The sequence below is a fragment of the Lepisma saccharinum genome, chromosome 23 (assembly GCF_977018435.1).
Source record: "Lepisma saccharinum chromosome 23, izLepSacc3.1, whole genome shotgun sequence".
Classification (NCBI taxonomy): domain Eukaryota; kingdom Metazoa; phylum Arthropoda; class Insecta; order Zygentoma; family Lepismatidae; genus Lepisma; species Lepisma saccharinum.
Genome location: NC_139251.1, coordinates 56,523,900 through 56,542,153, shown reverse-complemented (window position 1 = coordinate 56,542,153; position 18,254 = coordinate 56,523,900). Strand labels below are relative to the sequence as shown.

At 39.6% G+C, this 18,254-nt stretch overlaps 1 protein-coding gene across 1 annotated transcript in view; it reads left to right on the top strand.

Moving 5' to 3' along the window:
* The window catches only part of LOC146005522 (uncharacterized), a 38,781-nt gene extending 24,057 nt beyond the window's left edge, over window positions 1-14,724 (top strand). Inside the window, exon 3 of the mRNA XM_083144767.1 lies at window positions 14,615-14,724. Within this exon, the coding sequence (XP_083000893.1) occupies window positions 14,615-14,724 (110 nt within the window). The remainder of the gene's footprint in view (window positions 1-14,614) is intronic.
* Window positions 14,725-18,254: the final 3,530 nt, after the last annotated feature.

Here is an 18,254-nt window from a genome sequence, read left to right as displayed (position 1 = left end):
CCTCTCCTTGCAGAAGCGATGGCTCATTCGCTAGAGCGGACGACAAGGTGACGTGCAAACCAATCGAAATCATTCCGAGAGAGGTGATGCAGGCGCGCAAACCCCCCATACTGCTACTACATTAGTCTAACAAACCGCAACTACGAGCGAGGGATTGCAGGATATTTTGTTTCTTTGTTAGGGAGGTTTTATTGATGGTTTTGTCATTGTTGTACAATGAGCAGTGGCGTAAGGTAAACCCTTGCACATCGATGCAAGAGAAATAGTTTTCAATGTGTATAAGTACTTTGATTGCGATGAAAACAAAACCACAGCTGTTCACAGAACGTCCGTGGCGACAGGTGTCAGTGAAAGATCTGTGTGGAGAATTTTGAAGGAGAAAGACAAAACTGTTGTGAGTGCGAGCGGGAAACATTTTTCAACTGCGGGCAAAAACCGACCGAAAAACCCAGCAACGTGTCACAAATCTGGATTCTTTTGAAGAAGCAGTCGTGCGCCGAATAATCCATGATTTATACACGAAAGGCATTATTGTCACCGTTCATAAACTGATGAAGGAACTGAAAAGAAAATATCAATTTTAAGAGTTCGCGTTGGTCGTTTCGTATGATCATAAGAAAATTATAATTCAGATTTAAAAAGCATAGAGTAAGTCTCAGGAAGCTACTCCTTGAACGAAACAGGATCGTTGCGTTGCGAGCGGCTATCATTTCTTGTGCGGAGTTAAAGAACTACGCAGAGAGCAAACCGCCGATCTTTCATTTACATGGATGAAAGTTTCGTGAACACACACCACACTGTCCCCAAAGTTTGGCTGGATTTCAAAGATTCGGGTGGAGCGGGGCTTAAAAGTGCCAACAGCAAAGAGTCCCAGGTTTATTATTGTGCATGCCGGTGGTGAAAGTGGATTTGTGGAGGGGGCGAAGTTAGTGTACCTTTCAAAAACAACTTCTAAGGACTATCATGGGGAGATGAGCACTGACAATTTTTTGTTGTGATTCGAAGAACAGCTTCTTCCCAATCTCTCTTATTGTGTGTGACAATGCTCCGTACCACAACAAGTTAGTGGGAAAAAATCCCAACATTTAACAGGAAGGATGAAATGAAGTCGTGGCTGTCATCTCACAATATTTCGCATGCAGAAGGTTTGCTGAAAGCCGAATTGTATGAAATAATTAAAATATACATCTATCAGTGCTAACATTAAATTGAAGATTTGATAGTTTGCACCTCGATCTTTACTGCTCGTACTCTTACACGTGCCATGGTTACTTTCATAGTAGTTGGCAACTCTGACTTAGCAGGGAGTCACGTCACTGCCAGGTTATTCCTTCCCGGCTGTACAATCAACCAGTAACGTGTTTAGAATTGTGTATAATATTGGTAAGAAAGGACGACCTTTTACAGATTAACCACATGACAAAATTTTCAATGAATTTAACAATGTATCAGTGGTAGGACAAATCATAATGATCATGCATATTAATTTTGTGGCTGATTCTTGTGGTCTTAAGAATGAGAAACGGTGTATTATTTAAGAAATCACAAAAAAGGATTGTATCAAAAGACAGGTCTCTGCACAAAAGCATGCCGGCAGTAATTCATATCTAATTCAACCTCTGGCTGGCTACATGTGTTTACAAGTCAGAAACCATACATTAGCATTACAGGCACAAAAGAGGCACACACTACGGTACGACACTACTCATCACAGTTTTCATCAACTCCCTGTAGCATTCTGTGCCATTTCTTCCCCGAAGAACGGCTATTTTGATACACAAATTCTGTTCACACTGTAGCATGGCGGTTGACTCAACAATGAATTACCACTGTCATCTGTAGTATAACCGTTAATCACACTGCCATCTAGTGACGTGTCCACATACTACTGGTGCCATGCTCTCCGGGACATGCGATCATGTTATGGTAACACCATTTAAGTTTGCGAAATAAATATACAGTAGTTGCCATGACTTATGCCCCAACCCTCGTGTTATTATAATGTAGGATAATATCAACAGTGTGGCTGGAAAGTAACTCCATATCCCTGGTTTCCCCTAGACCATTCCACAGAAAGTGAGCCTAAATGCGGCGGGAGGCAGAAGATCGTGCTGTTGTCACGTCAGAGCATAACCCCGTGTGTTCAGAGGTTTAAGAGAATGAAAGATCTCATTGTAGAGTTCTAGATATGAGACTCCATTGGTTAAAACTTCAAAGAAAAATTAGGAAATGCACATTTCAGACTGCTGACCGTTAGTACTACATGATATATTTAATTACTAGCATTATTTGAAATATTACATTATGTTTTCAAAAGTAAACATAATCTGAAAATATTTTCATGCAAGGGTTGCCCAAATTAAAGTAAGACTTTTATGTTTTTTTTCTGTCATAGTTTATTGGTTGGAATATTTTTATACGTATAGGAAGTGATAGTGATACATGGGCTACGTATCCGCTACACATAGTCGGCTTGTCAATTGAAGAAAAAGTTGAAACGCATCACTTTTTGCGGATACCCTGAACGAAAAACATCTGTAATTAGCTGCAGAGTTAGTATTCTTGTTTCCCAAAGGTGTGGTAGTCAAAGAGAGTCAGGTCGGTAATGTAGGGAGGATGGGGTATTCGAGGACTTACCAGTGGTGCAGCAAACCTTGGCACATTCATGCCACTACGCCATCTGAATGCTGTACAACGTGACTGTCACACATTCCATACATATCCTTTATACGATGATACATTTCAGCTCCAACAACACCTTCAGTCATCAAAAATTCATTAATTGCAGTTTGAACCAGTTCATGTCACAACCATACGTAGTCTACTTGCTTCAGCACACTAACACTATCCGATGGTAACGGATTGAGTTCCGACTTACAACGCAATCTACTGGTGCATACACAAAGCTCTATGTACTTAAACAACGACGCTAATACAAGTCTCAATTTTACTTGGGCGACCCTTATAGTACGTATAATAAGATAAAGGCAGTAAACCTTAAATTTATAAATTTTACTCCTTCATTGCAGAACGTCAACCATTGTGTGATGAAAATGGGAGAGCCTGCATTGAAAATCATCATGGTAAATATTTATGCATTTTATAATTTAGATATTGCATAAAAAAGTATACAGTATTACATTTTATGACAGTAGTTGTAACGAACAGTCTGATACATATTTTTTCCCTTTAAACTTGTCCTATAACGAGCCTTCCAGACCGTTCTCGAAGCGAAGACCCTTCAAAGTTCAGTCTCGAAGCCGTGGAGTGGAAGCGGAAATCTCTAGAATTGCACTTCGACTGCAGCGCCAAATACGATCAGTAGATAAAACTAAGAACATGTCTTTCCCATGTTTTGAAAACTTATTATTTCACCATAGAAATCACATAGCATTTTTAGAAGTTCTCACATTTGCATTTCCACTCAACACAAGAGCTACAACGTACTTCCACGATATCAAACAAGTGAACGATTGTAGAAGTATACCGGGCGTCCCAGAAGTCTTTCCCTGATTACAAACTTTATTCATATCCGCTATATGTGAGGTAGAGATGTGAAAATGGTGCCAAAATGTTTGAAAACTAACCAAAGTTTTTTGTTGCAGGTTTCAGTATCCTGGCTGTAGTGTAGCAGTGTCAGTGCCCAGGAAACCGGAAATGTTCACAAATCAGGAAAGAGCTCAGTGTGTCCCCTGGTATCATTAGGCAACAAAGCCTGTATAATTTGCACTTTGTATGCACGAAAAAATAAACGTTTGTGTAAGATATGATAAAGATAACTTTTTGGCTGATGTTTTACGTTGTTTGAAATCGCTGAGGTTGATGGTTCGGCCACTTCTCGGTAAGAGAGCAACAGATTCTGTGGTCTTGAACTTGTCATACTACGAGTTAATGCTCTCGACATCGGGCGGCTTATTTCCATAAATTGTTTGACAGTTCCTCTGCACTGTTATTGGTTACCGGGTCTCGTGACACACTGAGATTTTCCCTGATTTGTGAACATTTCCGGTTTCCTGGGCACTGACACTGCTACACTACAGCCAGGATACTGAAACCTGGAACAAAAAAACTTGGTTAGTTTTCCAACATTTTGGCACCACTTTCACATCTCTACATTCCATATAGCGGATATGAATAAAGTTTGTAATCAGGGAAAGACTTCTAGAACACCCGGTACTATATTAAAGAAGACTGCAATATTGTGTGCTCCAAGCAAACGGCTCGGTTGCTCGTTTTATTGACACTTTCGAACCTCACTAGCGGAAGTCACTTCCGACAAGATATTACTTCAAGTTTACATTTTGTACCTTCCGGACAGAGCCAAAGCCTGGGTCACTACAGAAGCCAAAGCTCCGACCTTGAAAGTACAAATTGATGCAGTATATAAATTCTCAATGACATTACATAAAGTGACTTTGCTGGATATTCAGATGAACGCATACGTGGTTGTAAAATCAGCAAGAATAGTGTTAAGGTAGTTGAGGATTTGAAAGACACTGACTTAAGTGAATAATACTTTCATCCAGTGGCGGCGACTGGGTTCCAAAACTAGGGAAGCAAGGAGGACAAAGACACTTTACTTTCCATTCGGAGATAAAGTTTAGCATATTGGTGGGACAAAAGTGTTAGAAAGTTAGGAGGCAACTGTCCCCCTCGCCCCCTCTATTCTCAGCCACTGCTCCTGTCCATAGATATAGTGGTCACAGAGTGGGTGGGTGCACCCCCCTTTATTTTCAACACTACGATGGTTATGGTTAAATGGTTATATGGATACATACCAGATGGTTTAAGGGTACAGAACAACGGCAAGAAGACCATCATTTCAGAATTCTGCGCCATGTTCTGCTATACTTTGCGTTGCAAGTGTGCCAATTCCTGAAAAAGATCTTTCCCGGCCGGTGGATTGGAAGAGGTTCTGAAGATAACCCAGCTCTTTTAGCTTGGCCTTCAAGAAGTCCCGACCTCACCCCTGTCCAACAGAGTCTTAAATAACCGGTATCATACAACACAAGAGTTACGAGCAGCTGTGAAAGATGCCTTCACGTACACTGACCTCAATTAGTACTCTGATAGTTTCTTTTTTATACAGCATATTTGCAGAAGATACAATTAAGACGTCCCAGATACGAAGGGCGAATTCAACAAAAGTACATTTTGAGGAAAACGTATTTCAAGTTGTGAGACAAAGGGCGAACTCAACAAAAAACTTTAGAAATCACGAAGGCAGACTTTCCAATCTACTGTTACCAAGTTTTTGTATAGTTCGCACTGTGCCTGACAACTTGAAAAGCATTTCCCTCACAATGTACGTTTGTTGGATTCGCCCTTCGTATCCGCAACGCCTCAACTATATCCACAGGTGTATCAATATACGATGTATAAAACACAAATTATTACTATCTCCATTGACCCTGTACTTGACCTTGACCTCGTTTTAATCGCAAAACATCTGCCATAACATGGCTGAGAATTCGGCTGTGCTATAAAAATAGCGGTCTCCATGCATATGTTTTGGACTCTTAAGCCAGCAGGTATGAGTCCATATCATTGTCTCTGTAGAACCTCTTAGGAAATTCGGAGATTAGGATTGTAAGTACCTAGGTGTATGTAAGAGAGGACATTGACAGTACTTGACCAAAAGTGGTAGACAGATCTTAGCATTTTTTCACGGAAAAATTGTTAAGTTAAAAAAATCATTATTTATTGTGTTCTTTATTGTGGAATTATTGTGAATCTTTGTTTTGAGGAAGACCCTCTTGAGGGTGGAAACGTTAAGTTTACTGTCTTATTTTACAATAAAATTTGGCTTTGGTCAGCATTTCAATTTTTTAAAATTATTTTTACAAGCTAAGTACTTGTAAATTTTCTGTACGAAGCTTTTCAAAATTATTGAATGAATTATGTTTTTATCTTGCAGTTATAAATTCTCGTATCCATACATTCCGAAAAGAAGAAGCTAGTTCTGGTTTCTTTTGTCCATGCATGTTGTCCTGTGAGTCATTCAGCATGATATTTTCTCGTCGGTTTTGGTAAGCAATTTTTTAATGCATCTGGCATATAACCAATTTCGTAGCTTCTAGTCATGTGTGAAATATGTGATGATTATTATAATAACGAGCATGACTCGTGTGATGGCTCTGTATATTGGCCTACTTTCGATTATTTCTGAAATATCCAAACCCATACAACTAATTTCCTGCATGGAAACTAAAATGGTAGTAGATAATATTAGCGAAAGGATTAAGGAATGCAATGGATCATATTCAACTTGACGTCATCACGCAGTGCACTTTGGGAAGAGACAACATGAAGTCGGGAAAACAGGTTCGCAGCTGTCAATGATAGCCTATGAAAAGTAAGGTGACCATGCGTGACATTTCATGATAAAAAGAAAAGATGTATTGTGTGTGTTCCGTTATTTGTTAGAATAAGTGTGCAGTTTCTCTACGGAATTGCAACAAGAGATTAAAGTTACTGCGTCTTGGCTCAAACTCAAAAGAATAATATAGAGTTCTGTATCTGATATGTAGGTAAGGTTTTCGGGGAGATTTATAAACGATTGACGAATAATAAAGCTGCTCCCAAGAAAATTGGTTCCTCTGCTAAATACTTCTGGCATTCCTCAAGTTCAGCGTAGGACTAACATCAAACGCTGATCAGTAACGACGAGAATCTTACAGCGCGAAATTTACGATATTTTATACACACACATTCCTCCTATGCTTAAAATAATCATACCTTGAACCACTTGAACAAAGATCATACGCACAATATTTATCTGGCGTGTTTTCAATACGGTATCTGAATGTCATGTTTGCCCGAAATATGGCGGCGGAGCGGGATTTCGCGCAATGAATTGTGGGGGAAGTTGTTCGCTGAATATCATCCATTCAATAACAGCACCTTGTTAAACCTTTATTCTATATTGTAATAATATTACACTGTAACCCCGTGGAATTTCTTTTTTCATAATTCTCTAAATGTTAGTGACAATGATTTAGCATGCAATGTTAATGGGACATTATCCATTGTCTAGTGCTTTAAACTATACTTATTATAACACTACGTGTCGAGAGAGAAGCTCTTCTCTCGTCTTCAGGCGGTGGGAATCGAATCTAAGACAGACCACTGATTTTACTTCAAATTCGATGCTTTAACCAATCACTTCACGGCATGTAAGGTAAGGATAACATATGTAGAATGTAGCATCCTAGCTGAACCTGCCTTATAACCCTCAAAGTATCCAATCACTTTATTTATCTATTTCTCTAACTTGAGCTCAAAGGTGTGAAGTATGCTCTTGATACACACAACACTATGGCTTCCTCTGAGCCTAACTTGCTCCTAGGCCTCCCCGATGGCGCAGTGGTAGCGTCGTCCCCTTGTAATCCCTATTATGAAAGTAAACAGATTCAGAAAATTTCGTTTAATTTTCCATGTAACTTTCTTTATCTTCCTAAAACGATTAAAAATAAAAAAAATAAACTGAGAGAAACTTGCCTCAGAGCATTTATAAATACTGTATGTACAGGGTGGGCCATAATGATGGGACACATTTCAAATGCATATGTGGAGCATGTAGGAAGCAACATTTATTACCAAATATATGGATAACACTGCCAAATGGCGGGAGTTTAGCACTGTGTTCAGTGTTTGAAGATTACATCCCTGAGATGGACACTACCTTGACGAGGCCTCCCCGATGGCGCAGTGGTAGCTTCGTCGCCTTGTAATCAAGGGGTCCCGGGTTCGATCCCCGGTGGAGGCACATGGTGGTTCGTATCCCACTTTAAACTGTAGGTCCAGTCCCGGTTAGCCTTACTGTGCATAAAGTGGACTTAAAACAACAAATCAACTACCTTGACGAGAACATTATTTGGCGCTAACAGTCAAGTTCAGCATAGTTTTGCGCAGGGTCTCGGCTGGGATGGCCGCTATCTCCCTTCGGATGTTGTCCTTCAGTTCATTAACGGTAGTGGGCCTTGTGGTGTACACCTTGTCCTTTACGGGGGGGGGGGACTTGCCCTTCCTGAGATTTCTGGAAAGGGTTTGCATAATTCAAATTTTAAAATTGTAGCGTGAAAACATGGATGTGAAGTGCCGTGGAAGATAGCAGATTAAGTGCCTAAGGAAACATTCTTCATACCTGAAATGAGACGGCTTCGCCTAAGGGACATGTGGCTGCAGCAGTATGGTGCCACTAGTCATACAGCAGTAGCGTCAATGACAACCCTTCCACGACACTGGTAGTGCGCCATTTTACAGAAGTTTTAACTGCTCCATACAATTCGACAGAGAACCATGCTCTGCATCTGTATGCACGTTAAACAGGCTTGTTTAATGCATACAAACCTTTGGAAAGCGCGCAGTGGAAATTTCCGCCTTATAGGTCTACTTATTTTGCTATGGGGCAGCTATGCTATTAGAAATTACAGATACAACACCTTTTCCAAAATATGCGAGTTTATTCATATTCACATAATGTGCAAGCACCATTAGTCTACATAAAGAAAGATTTTCGATGTTAAACTCGCTAAAATAAACCATTTTCGTGTCGTACCACTTGTGCCAGTTGGATGATTATTAATTGAACTAAATAATTAATAATGATGAACTAAATCTATTCCTTTACAGTCAAGTGAATTCTCCACGTAGTTTAACGGACGAGAAAGATGAACAAAATATAATTTTGGTGTGTGAGTGCCAATTCGAAACTTAAAATTACTTATCCTTCTCCTCCCATGTCGTGGTTTCGCGGACCCCTTCTTAAGGTGTCTGTCTAGAGGAAAAACTACTTCCTCTCCCTGGGCCAGAATCCAAAATGCGCTGCCTGAAGGGCTGCGACTTCGCACCAAGGTTTCCTTGTTACGTCATTGCGTAACTGATGCTATTGCCCTCTGGTGGCAAAATTAAGAAGATTCCATCCATCTGGCACACAAATAAACAAAATGACGGCTCCGCGCACACTACGGTCCATACCGGGACGGCTCATCTCGAGATTCGGTGATGTCCATTTGCCATCCAGATCCCCGGATCTAACTCCACCGAACTACTTCCTGTGGTTTTACCTAAAGCACAAGGTGTACACCACAAGGCCCACAAGGTTCCTGTATTTGGTCAATGGCATGTGAAAGCAATTTAAAGAAAACAAACAAAGTAGTAAGTTTCTTCGTCAGAATAGTCAAGCACAGATGCCCAGCCCTTGCAAACTTCTCCAAGCAAGAAATTCTATCCACTCTACAAATACATGACCTTTCTCTTCGCCGTCAACTCTCAGATTGTTCAGAATCATTAATGGACAACTTTTCACCAGCGAACTCTTGCCACTTCTTAATATCAGAATCCCACGTCCCAACATTAAATGCAACAACTTCTTTTATATTAAATCTTCAAGGCTATCTTTAGAACAAAGATCACTTCTCTACAGGCTAGAAACCATTTACAACTCATTAAAAGACGCTCCGGGCTTCCATTTATCAAAGCAGACTTACAGAACGACGTGCATAAAGCAGCTGAAGTGTAAAGAATATTTTTTTTGCATTAGTTGTTATTATTCTTGTTATATATGTATATGTGTGTGTATGTGTCCATCTCAGTATTTTGTTTATTTCTTTTCTGGTTGATATCCTGATGTAAAATGGATTTTTCTGTATTCAGGACTTTTCAAATAAATAAATAAATAAATAAATAAAACCATCAATGAACTGAAGGCCAACATCCGAAGGGAGATAGCGGCCATCCCAGCCGAGACCCTGCGCAAAACTATGCTGAACATGACTGTTAGAGCCTAAGAATGTTCTCGTCAAGGTTGTGTATATCTCAGGGATGTAATCTTTAAACACTGAACACAGTGCAAAACTCCCGTCCTTTGGCAGTGTTTTCCATATATTTGGTAATAAATGTTGCTTCCTACATGCTCCACATATGCATTTGAAATGTGTCCCATCATTATGGTCCATCCTGTATATATTTAATGAGATTTGCATTAATATAAGTTGCAAAAATTTTCACATCTACGGAGATACTACAAATGGGAATAGGGAAAACATCCGCTTGTACATTTTTTTATGTTTTACCAAAATTCATGAATAATTTCCAGAGCCAATAATTCACGTGTAATTACCGGAATTCACGCAATTACGAGTAGCTACCCAGATATTGTCCAGCAAATTATAGAATGTAATTCACTTTTCATATCCACAACTAACTTTTACTAGCAGCACAAGTGTAGTATTATATTAATTTGTAGATAATTTTGAAAATGATATAAATGATATAAAGAAATTAAAATTTGTTTCCAAATTAATATTTGCTTATTACGGTTCTTGTGAAATTTTGTTTCAAATGAGCCTATCTAATCACCATTTTCTCAGGAATTTTGTACCAATTTAAGTTTTTTGCAACCTACTTCAGAATTTTTCGAGCCTAATTTAAGATTATTAAAACCTATTTTATGATTTTTAGAACCTATTTTAGAATTTTAAAACCTATTTTAGAAACCTAAAAGCACACTTTTTAGAACCTAAAAATCCGAGGTCTAACTATAAGTAGCGCAACCACAGAGGGGGTAGGAGAGGCATTGTCCCCCAACTTTGCATGGAAATCGATTCATGGGGGGCAGGGAGTGCAAACATTGACGGCCAATTGCACCTGCAGGCACAAAGAGGAAAATGACACCTTGATTTCAAATTTATGCAAATAAATACACATTTCATAAAATTTTCCTGCTGCTTCGCTCGCATACCTCATTTTCTTGGTCTTATCAAGTTCAGAATCGTAGTTAGGGGGTGGCGGGAGCGATCAGAATGAAAGAAAGTTGTAATTGAGAGAATGTCATAACCTCAGTAAAATCAATATTGTTTCCAGTTTGACCTAAAATTTTTCTCGCTCGCTTCGCTCGCACTTTTCTTCTTTCCTGTAAATTCCCAGACAGAAAAGGAAGATTTGTCTACATTTATTTTGTCATATGAAATGCATGGACATCTGCTTGCAGGAAAAAGAGCGTGCACATTTCACAGGCAATTTATGTAATTTTTGCTGTTGGTTTATTATGAGGTGCCTAAATCGATTCTGTAATGTACTATTTGTATTATATATGTTGTGTATATATATATATATATATATATATATATATATATATATATATATATATATATATATATATATTTATATATATATATATATATATCTGTGTGTGTGTGTTTGTGTGTGTGTGTGTGTATTAAAGAGACTTTGAATATGTACACAGTTTAGTGTTAACATGTTGCATATGTATTTTCTTATTTTATGTCGCTCCATGATGCATATGTGTAAAACATATGTTGTACATGAAAGTTATACATGTCATATGTAAAAAAGAAATACTATATTAGGAATGCATTTATTGTGCATTTCCTGTCTTTCAAAAATACAGTTCGTATGGTTGTTATCCAATATTAATGTGAAATTGGATGTTTTGAATAAAACATCCAAATAGTTTGTTCCAACACAAATACTTTAACACTGACTTCCACAACTATTTGCGTAATTTACGAGGATAATAACGTTTTTGATGATGCTGCTACTACTAATACTACTACTCCTATATTAATGTTGTTATGTTATTATTATTATTGTTACTATTATTATTATAATTATAAATGGTACTTTTATCCTGGTACTCGAACCCCCCCCCTAGACAAAATATCGTGTTTGCTGCTCTGGACTTACTTTGTACATATTGATAGAATACTTACTATCTTTAAGAGTATGATGTTAAAAACGTGCCTAACAATTATTAACACTTAAGTTGTGACTCGCACTCTTCTTTAATGTTAGGCAAGTACTTAAGTTGTGACTTGTACTCTATTTTTAAACATAATCTTGCTAGAATGTTAAATACAATGTAATGTTTCTGGAATGAATACGATGCATAAATCTTCCATGACCTTCTGCGTACCTTTGAGCTCAAGTTTAAAATAACATTTGAAAGTCATAGAGCAGGTTCAGCAGAGATGCCTGAATTCTAAGTGTGTTATCTTTATGGGAAAAATAAAGACGAAAATGTCGCTCCGATCCCAAATTTCGTGTGGGGTGTTTTTAGGTCCATTGGCACCCTACTGGGCGGTGACTTGTAAAATTCGAACATTCTGGAAATTATTGACCAGGCTAACACCACAGTTTGGTCAACGTTTTATCTAAGTGGTGTGCTGATTATACCACTGAGTCTAAACGTAGATTAAAATATGATGTGTACCTGCTTATTAAAATGTAGATTTTGACTTATTATTGATCATATTATGCTGTCCTTATTGCTTAGTTTTTTCAGGTTTTTTCTTTACTTCATTTCTGCCAATTTTAGGTAATCGTGAGGATGAGTGATGATAATATGAAAATGATGAAGGGGCATTCATGAAGAACATCCATGCCCGAGTCGGGATTGGAAAGTGGTTTATTTTTGATCATATAAATAAATATACGTTCAAATTATTTCCTTAATCTCCATGGGCGTCCGGTGTGGGGGCGAGGGGGGGCGTGCCCCCCCCCCCCTTGGGAAATGAAAGTCAACAAAAAATTATATAATTCACACATAAAATTTCATTTCAGCCCCAATAATATATGTTAATTATTGCATGAATATGATAAATTCAAATTTACGCAAATGTTTTTTGGGGTAACAACACTATTATTGGGGAAAGTGTGCCAACCCTGGAAAACAATACCTTCCTTGTCCCTCCCTGGAAAAAAATATGCGGATGTCAATGTTAATCTCTTAGTATTTTGAATTTTCTTCATTTGACTTTAACCGCGAAGATGAAGATGAGTGATGCACACGTGTCGATTTTGAGAATCCAACCAAGAAACTTCAATGGCGATACCTTCCAATCACTAATTTGATCTGCAATAGGACTAGACTTAAATATTTATTTTATTATTAAATTAAAAATACAATTCAATAAAAGAGGTTAAACTGTAGAAATAGTACACCTGAGAATGAAATGCGTAACTTAAAAGTGCACGTACATGTATATTGAAATTTCAGATGCTAGCTAAATTATAACTTTTTACTGGTTAATTTCGTACTGAATGTTGTTGAAGTAGCTACAAATTAGAAATTAAGTAAAACGTATGTCAATATATTAATAAATTGTATTCTAAAAACATTTTTAACTTTTATTTTTTTTTTATTTTGAAAGGAGAAATCAAATTCCTGTCCCTGGAATAGTGAACATTACTAAGTTATTCAAGTTTGAAACAAGACGAAGGCGCATGTATGCTATACGGGATATAATGGATATTGTAGGTAAGAAATCAATATACTAATCTTACCTTCCACCTCATAGCCAACTAGGAGTGTGTGTGTGTTGGGGGGGGGAGGTGTTTATGCATAGATAACCCTACCTCACCACTGCCAGTCTCCCTCTCACAAATCCTACCTAGATTTTTGTCTTCTTATCTTTCCAGCGGCATTTTTATCAAGCCAGTTTTAAGACAAATGAAAATAATATTTCTTAAGTTGCCTTCATTGTTTGATAGCACATGTAGGCTATATTTATCAGTCACACAACACGGGATAAATATATTAACTAAATCAAAACTGAGAACAAAATATTAAAATGAGTATGTTCAAAACTTCCCTAATAATATTAATAAAACCAATATAGTAACACAAGAACTAAAACTATACTAGCTCCAAGCATAAAGTCTCCATACCGTAGTAGATAGCTAAGAGCTGATGCTGTAAAGGAGCACTTAGCACAAATGACAACAAACACAGGTCAACAGGACTCAACAGACAATTATGTTGACCGTGTTTATTGGGAATGAGATTTATAATTGAGAACTTTTGACACCGAAAATACCCCTGAGGGTCATTGGTGCATGTACTACATGAAACCAATTACCACATCTTGAAAGTAATATTTTCCTGTGTTAGAATCCTGGAAGGTGTTTATAATTTAAATGAATTTATAGTTAAAAATGTACCTCACCGTGGCCGTAAGACCGGCTTCCGTGGCGGAGTGGTTAGCATGTGTCAGGGGTCCCGGGTTCGAATCCCAGCCTAGGCATGGATGTTTGTGAAGTGCATTCATCAATTTCATCATGTCATCACACATCCCCATCTTCGCGAATTAGCCAAAAGTGGCATAAAAAGCGAAGTAAAAAAAAAAAGCAAATCAATCAATAAATCTTAAGCGTCAGGCTTTGGGTTCCGGCTACGGGACGTGCCGGTTCGAGTCTTCTGAGGAAAGTATTTCGGCCAGTGTATGGGACGGATCCACCATCGTGAGGAAATTGGGGAGCTGCGAATGAGTAGCGTAACCCGGTCACGGAAACATAGAGCAACGACTGTGGGTTCGTCGTGCTGACCACACGCCACCCTGTAACTGGAAGAATGATCTCCAACTTCGGCAGGAGGGAGTAAGGCCGCCAGTTGATAGGTATTTCCTGGGCGTCAAGAGCTGTTGCGCTACGAGTTATTGTTGTCATAGTTGAAAATTCATTTTCTGCACGAACATAAAACCAAGTATCTGTATTAGTGTTCCGAGCTTAATCAAGCCTAAATTGTGTTTATTAAGTATAGCAGTAAGGAAAACATTTGCTTATTTCACCTATTTCTTGTTTCTTATTTCAGTTTCCATTGGAAGCGTTTTTGGTCTCTTCGTCGGTGCCAGCATCATTAGTGTGGCTGAGGCCCTCTACTTCATCCTTATAAGACCCATATTTTTGTACTTGAAATATTAATATGTATCAGCTATTGTGGCCGCGGTGGCTCAGTCGGTAACGCGTCTGACTACCATTCTAAAGGTCCCGGGTTCGATCCCTGGCCGGTTCAAATCCGGAAACTTTTCTTGCGATGGAAGCGGCCCAGGCGAACACCCAGCGTCGAATAACATGGGTACCTGGGGGAAACCCTGGGGTGTAAAGGCGGTCAGGGGCGTGATGCTGATCACATCACCCCCACTCACGACCGGATCAAGAAAGTGTGGGGCGTTACCCCCACACCTCCTATATGCCTTCATGGCGTGGTGCTATGCACAGAGGAGCACTTTATTATTATTATTATTTTTTACAGCCATTCGATTTGAAATAAACATACCAGGTGGTCAGAATTAAAATTCCTTTATTCGGGGCCCTTTCGAAGCATCAGATTTAGGTGACACTTGGGTAGAGTCTACGGACACCATGGGGGAAAGAATGTTGAAAAGAAAAATAGTTCCAATTTTGATCACCAGGTGGAAATGTGGTGCTTCGAATTAAAATTCTTCTATTCAGAAAACTGTGGAGCTTGTTCGAAGCATAGGATTACGGTGAAACTTGGTATAGAGGTTGTAGATATCATGGGGAAGCGAATGCTGAAGAAGAAATAGGTTTGTTAGTTGCAGTGACGCAACCACAAGGGGGCATGGGGCAGGGGGCAGGGGGCATTGCTCCCCCACCAATCTTGAAAGGAAGTCAATTCTAGGGGGGTTCAGGAGAACAAAATTGACTGCTAAGGGCACATGCAGGGGGCACAGAAGAGCCATTGTCCTCTCGATTTCAAAGTTTATGCAAATATAGATAAATTTGGTAAAATTTTTGTAGCTCGCTTCGCTCACAATGCCGACCGGTTTTTCTTGGTCTCATCAAGGTCAGAGCGGGGCGCCGAAAGAATATAAATGAAAAAAGTTGTAAAACAGAGCTCTATTCTAAATCAATATTGTTTTCGTTTTGGAAAATAAATTAATCTAAAAATATTCTTGCTCCCTTCGCTCGCAGTTTCTTTGTTTCTCTGTATTGCATTGTGAATTACCAGAAAGAGAAATGAAACTTCTGTTAATTGATTTTGTCTTCAATGCATGAACAATTGTTTTGAGGAAAAGAAGCATGCACATTTGAGAGACAATTTTATAGACATTTTGTTGTTGTTTTATTATGATGTGGTTGAATTTGTAACGACTTTGCGGGGTCGCCATATTTAAAATGTTTTGTCGGGGGTGATTAAGAAAGCATACTAAATGCCCTGCGAGGCATACTCCTTCAGTTAAAGTTTGAAGCTCATTTAATCTTATGGACTTCGCTGTAATTGTTGACTAACATGTAACTTGTATTGTTGCAACGTATTTAGTTTGGCACACATGTGTTAAGATTGAATTACCATGTGCTTTTAGTATTTTTTTATGTTAGTGACTTTTACAGTGTAAAACATGATAATTCATAGGTTGCTACTCCTAAAATTTGAATCGAGTTTGAAACGCTGCAGCAGGCTTAGTTCCGATCCTTTCCACCCGCCTCTGTGCTGCCACCAAACAGTATATAAACGGAGCAGCGAGGCCCGGAGCTGCACACGGGATTCACGGACAGATCCAAGGAGGGAGTCCCTGGTGTGGTGGATACCAAGCCACGCCAGGGGATTACGGAAGACGTCGCCTAGTTGTGGAACCTGTGCCTAGATGTCGGACAAGCAGAAGATTTCATTAGACGACCGCATTCCTTCCGGTGTGTTGTTCATCTCTTCAGCCATGGGTACCGAAGGAAGACGCGACTGGTCAGACGAGGTCGAGATGGAAGAGAACCTATCAGCAGAGACTGCCAACCAGGATGGCACGCCAGCAGCCCAGATGACTCCACATTTCCAAGATCTGAAATCCAGAAATATCGGCGCCATCCCTCGGCATCATCCCTACCCAAGAGTTGGTTTTCGTGGTGGCCTGAAATCCAGACCGGTGAGTAGGCTAGATGTTGAAGAATCTCGCAAGAGAGAACGTCAACAGTCGATTTCCAGTGCAGACCAAGATACCAACTCCGATGGTTTTCAGTTAGTGAATCCAAGGAAAGCTGTGAAGCCTAGTCAATCTGTGCCGCTTGCTGCCTCAGTGCCAGTGTCCAACGCATATCAGCTTCTTCAGACTTATACCAAGGACTCTGATTCTATTGCAGGAACATCTGCCACCAACGGACATCAAGATGGAATTGAATTCGCAGGTGAAACAACTTCGTCCAATCGCAAGATACCTCCGATATATATTTACAATGTATCGTCTCCGCACACATTGGTGGCTACGCTGCACAATATTATGAAATCCGAACCGCGAATTCGATATACAGCTAGCAGTATTCGAGTTCACTGTCAAACAACTGCTGACTTCGAATCTCTCGAACGCAACCTCACCACCAAAAAGATTGAATTTGCAAGTGCACCGGTTCGACAAAATCGTCCTCTGAACGTCGTAATCAGGCAATTACCTATCGACGTGCCCTATGATACTTTGTTTGCGGAGTTGGCAAAGAAAGGCTACGATGTGCAAAATGTACAGCGCATGACGCAGAGGGACCGAAAAACTCACGTCCAGAAGCAAATACCATTGTATCTGGTCACACTTCGCAGGAACGAAAAGTCTGCTGACATCTATACAGAAGAGTACCTTTCCTATTATCGGATCAAGGTTCTGGCATATCGACCACCCAGCATCCTACAATGCCACCGATGTCAGCGCCTGGGCCACACCCAAAGTAACTGTGCAGCTCGACCACGTTGTGTGAAATGTGGAAGTTGCCACCTTACCGCAGATTGTCCAAAGAAGGACAGAGAAACACCCGCAGTCTGCTGTAATTGTAAGGAAAATCACCCGGCGAATTACCGTGGTTGCCGATACTTCACCGCCATGGCGAAACGGCAAACAGTACAACCGACGCAGTCTACACGAACACAGAGTCCTTGACCACTCCAGCCGTAACCACCTCTCAGGATGCCACCAGCTATGCAAATACCGTGAGTGGTGTGGCAGACAACAGATGACGTCAACGTCCTAAGGCTAATGAAGAAAACGAAGAAGATGTGGGTTCCATACTCAAATCTCTACTGGATATGGTTAACAAAATGCACTTCGAGAAGATATTGAAGCACATTAATAGAGGACTCCAGCGAATGTCACGCGCTACAACCAGCATGAACTATGTCACGATTGTTCTGCAAACACTCATTGAAATGCAAAGCGATGGGTGCTTTTAATCGCAATGGACTTCTACGTCAGATAAATTTGCTTGTCTTTAATGCAAATGGCATCGAAAAACAGACCTTATTGCTTCAACATTATTTATACTCACGGAATATAGATGTCGCTCTTATCAATGAGTCTCATCTTAAACCTCATATCATATGGACAGTTCCCAACTATAAAATATTTCGAGAAGATCGAATTGGTCGTCGAAAGGGAGGTCTGTTAATACTTGTTAAACGTGGCCTCACTGCTATCGAGATACCAGTTCCACCTTTAGCTTCGTTGGAAGCCTTG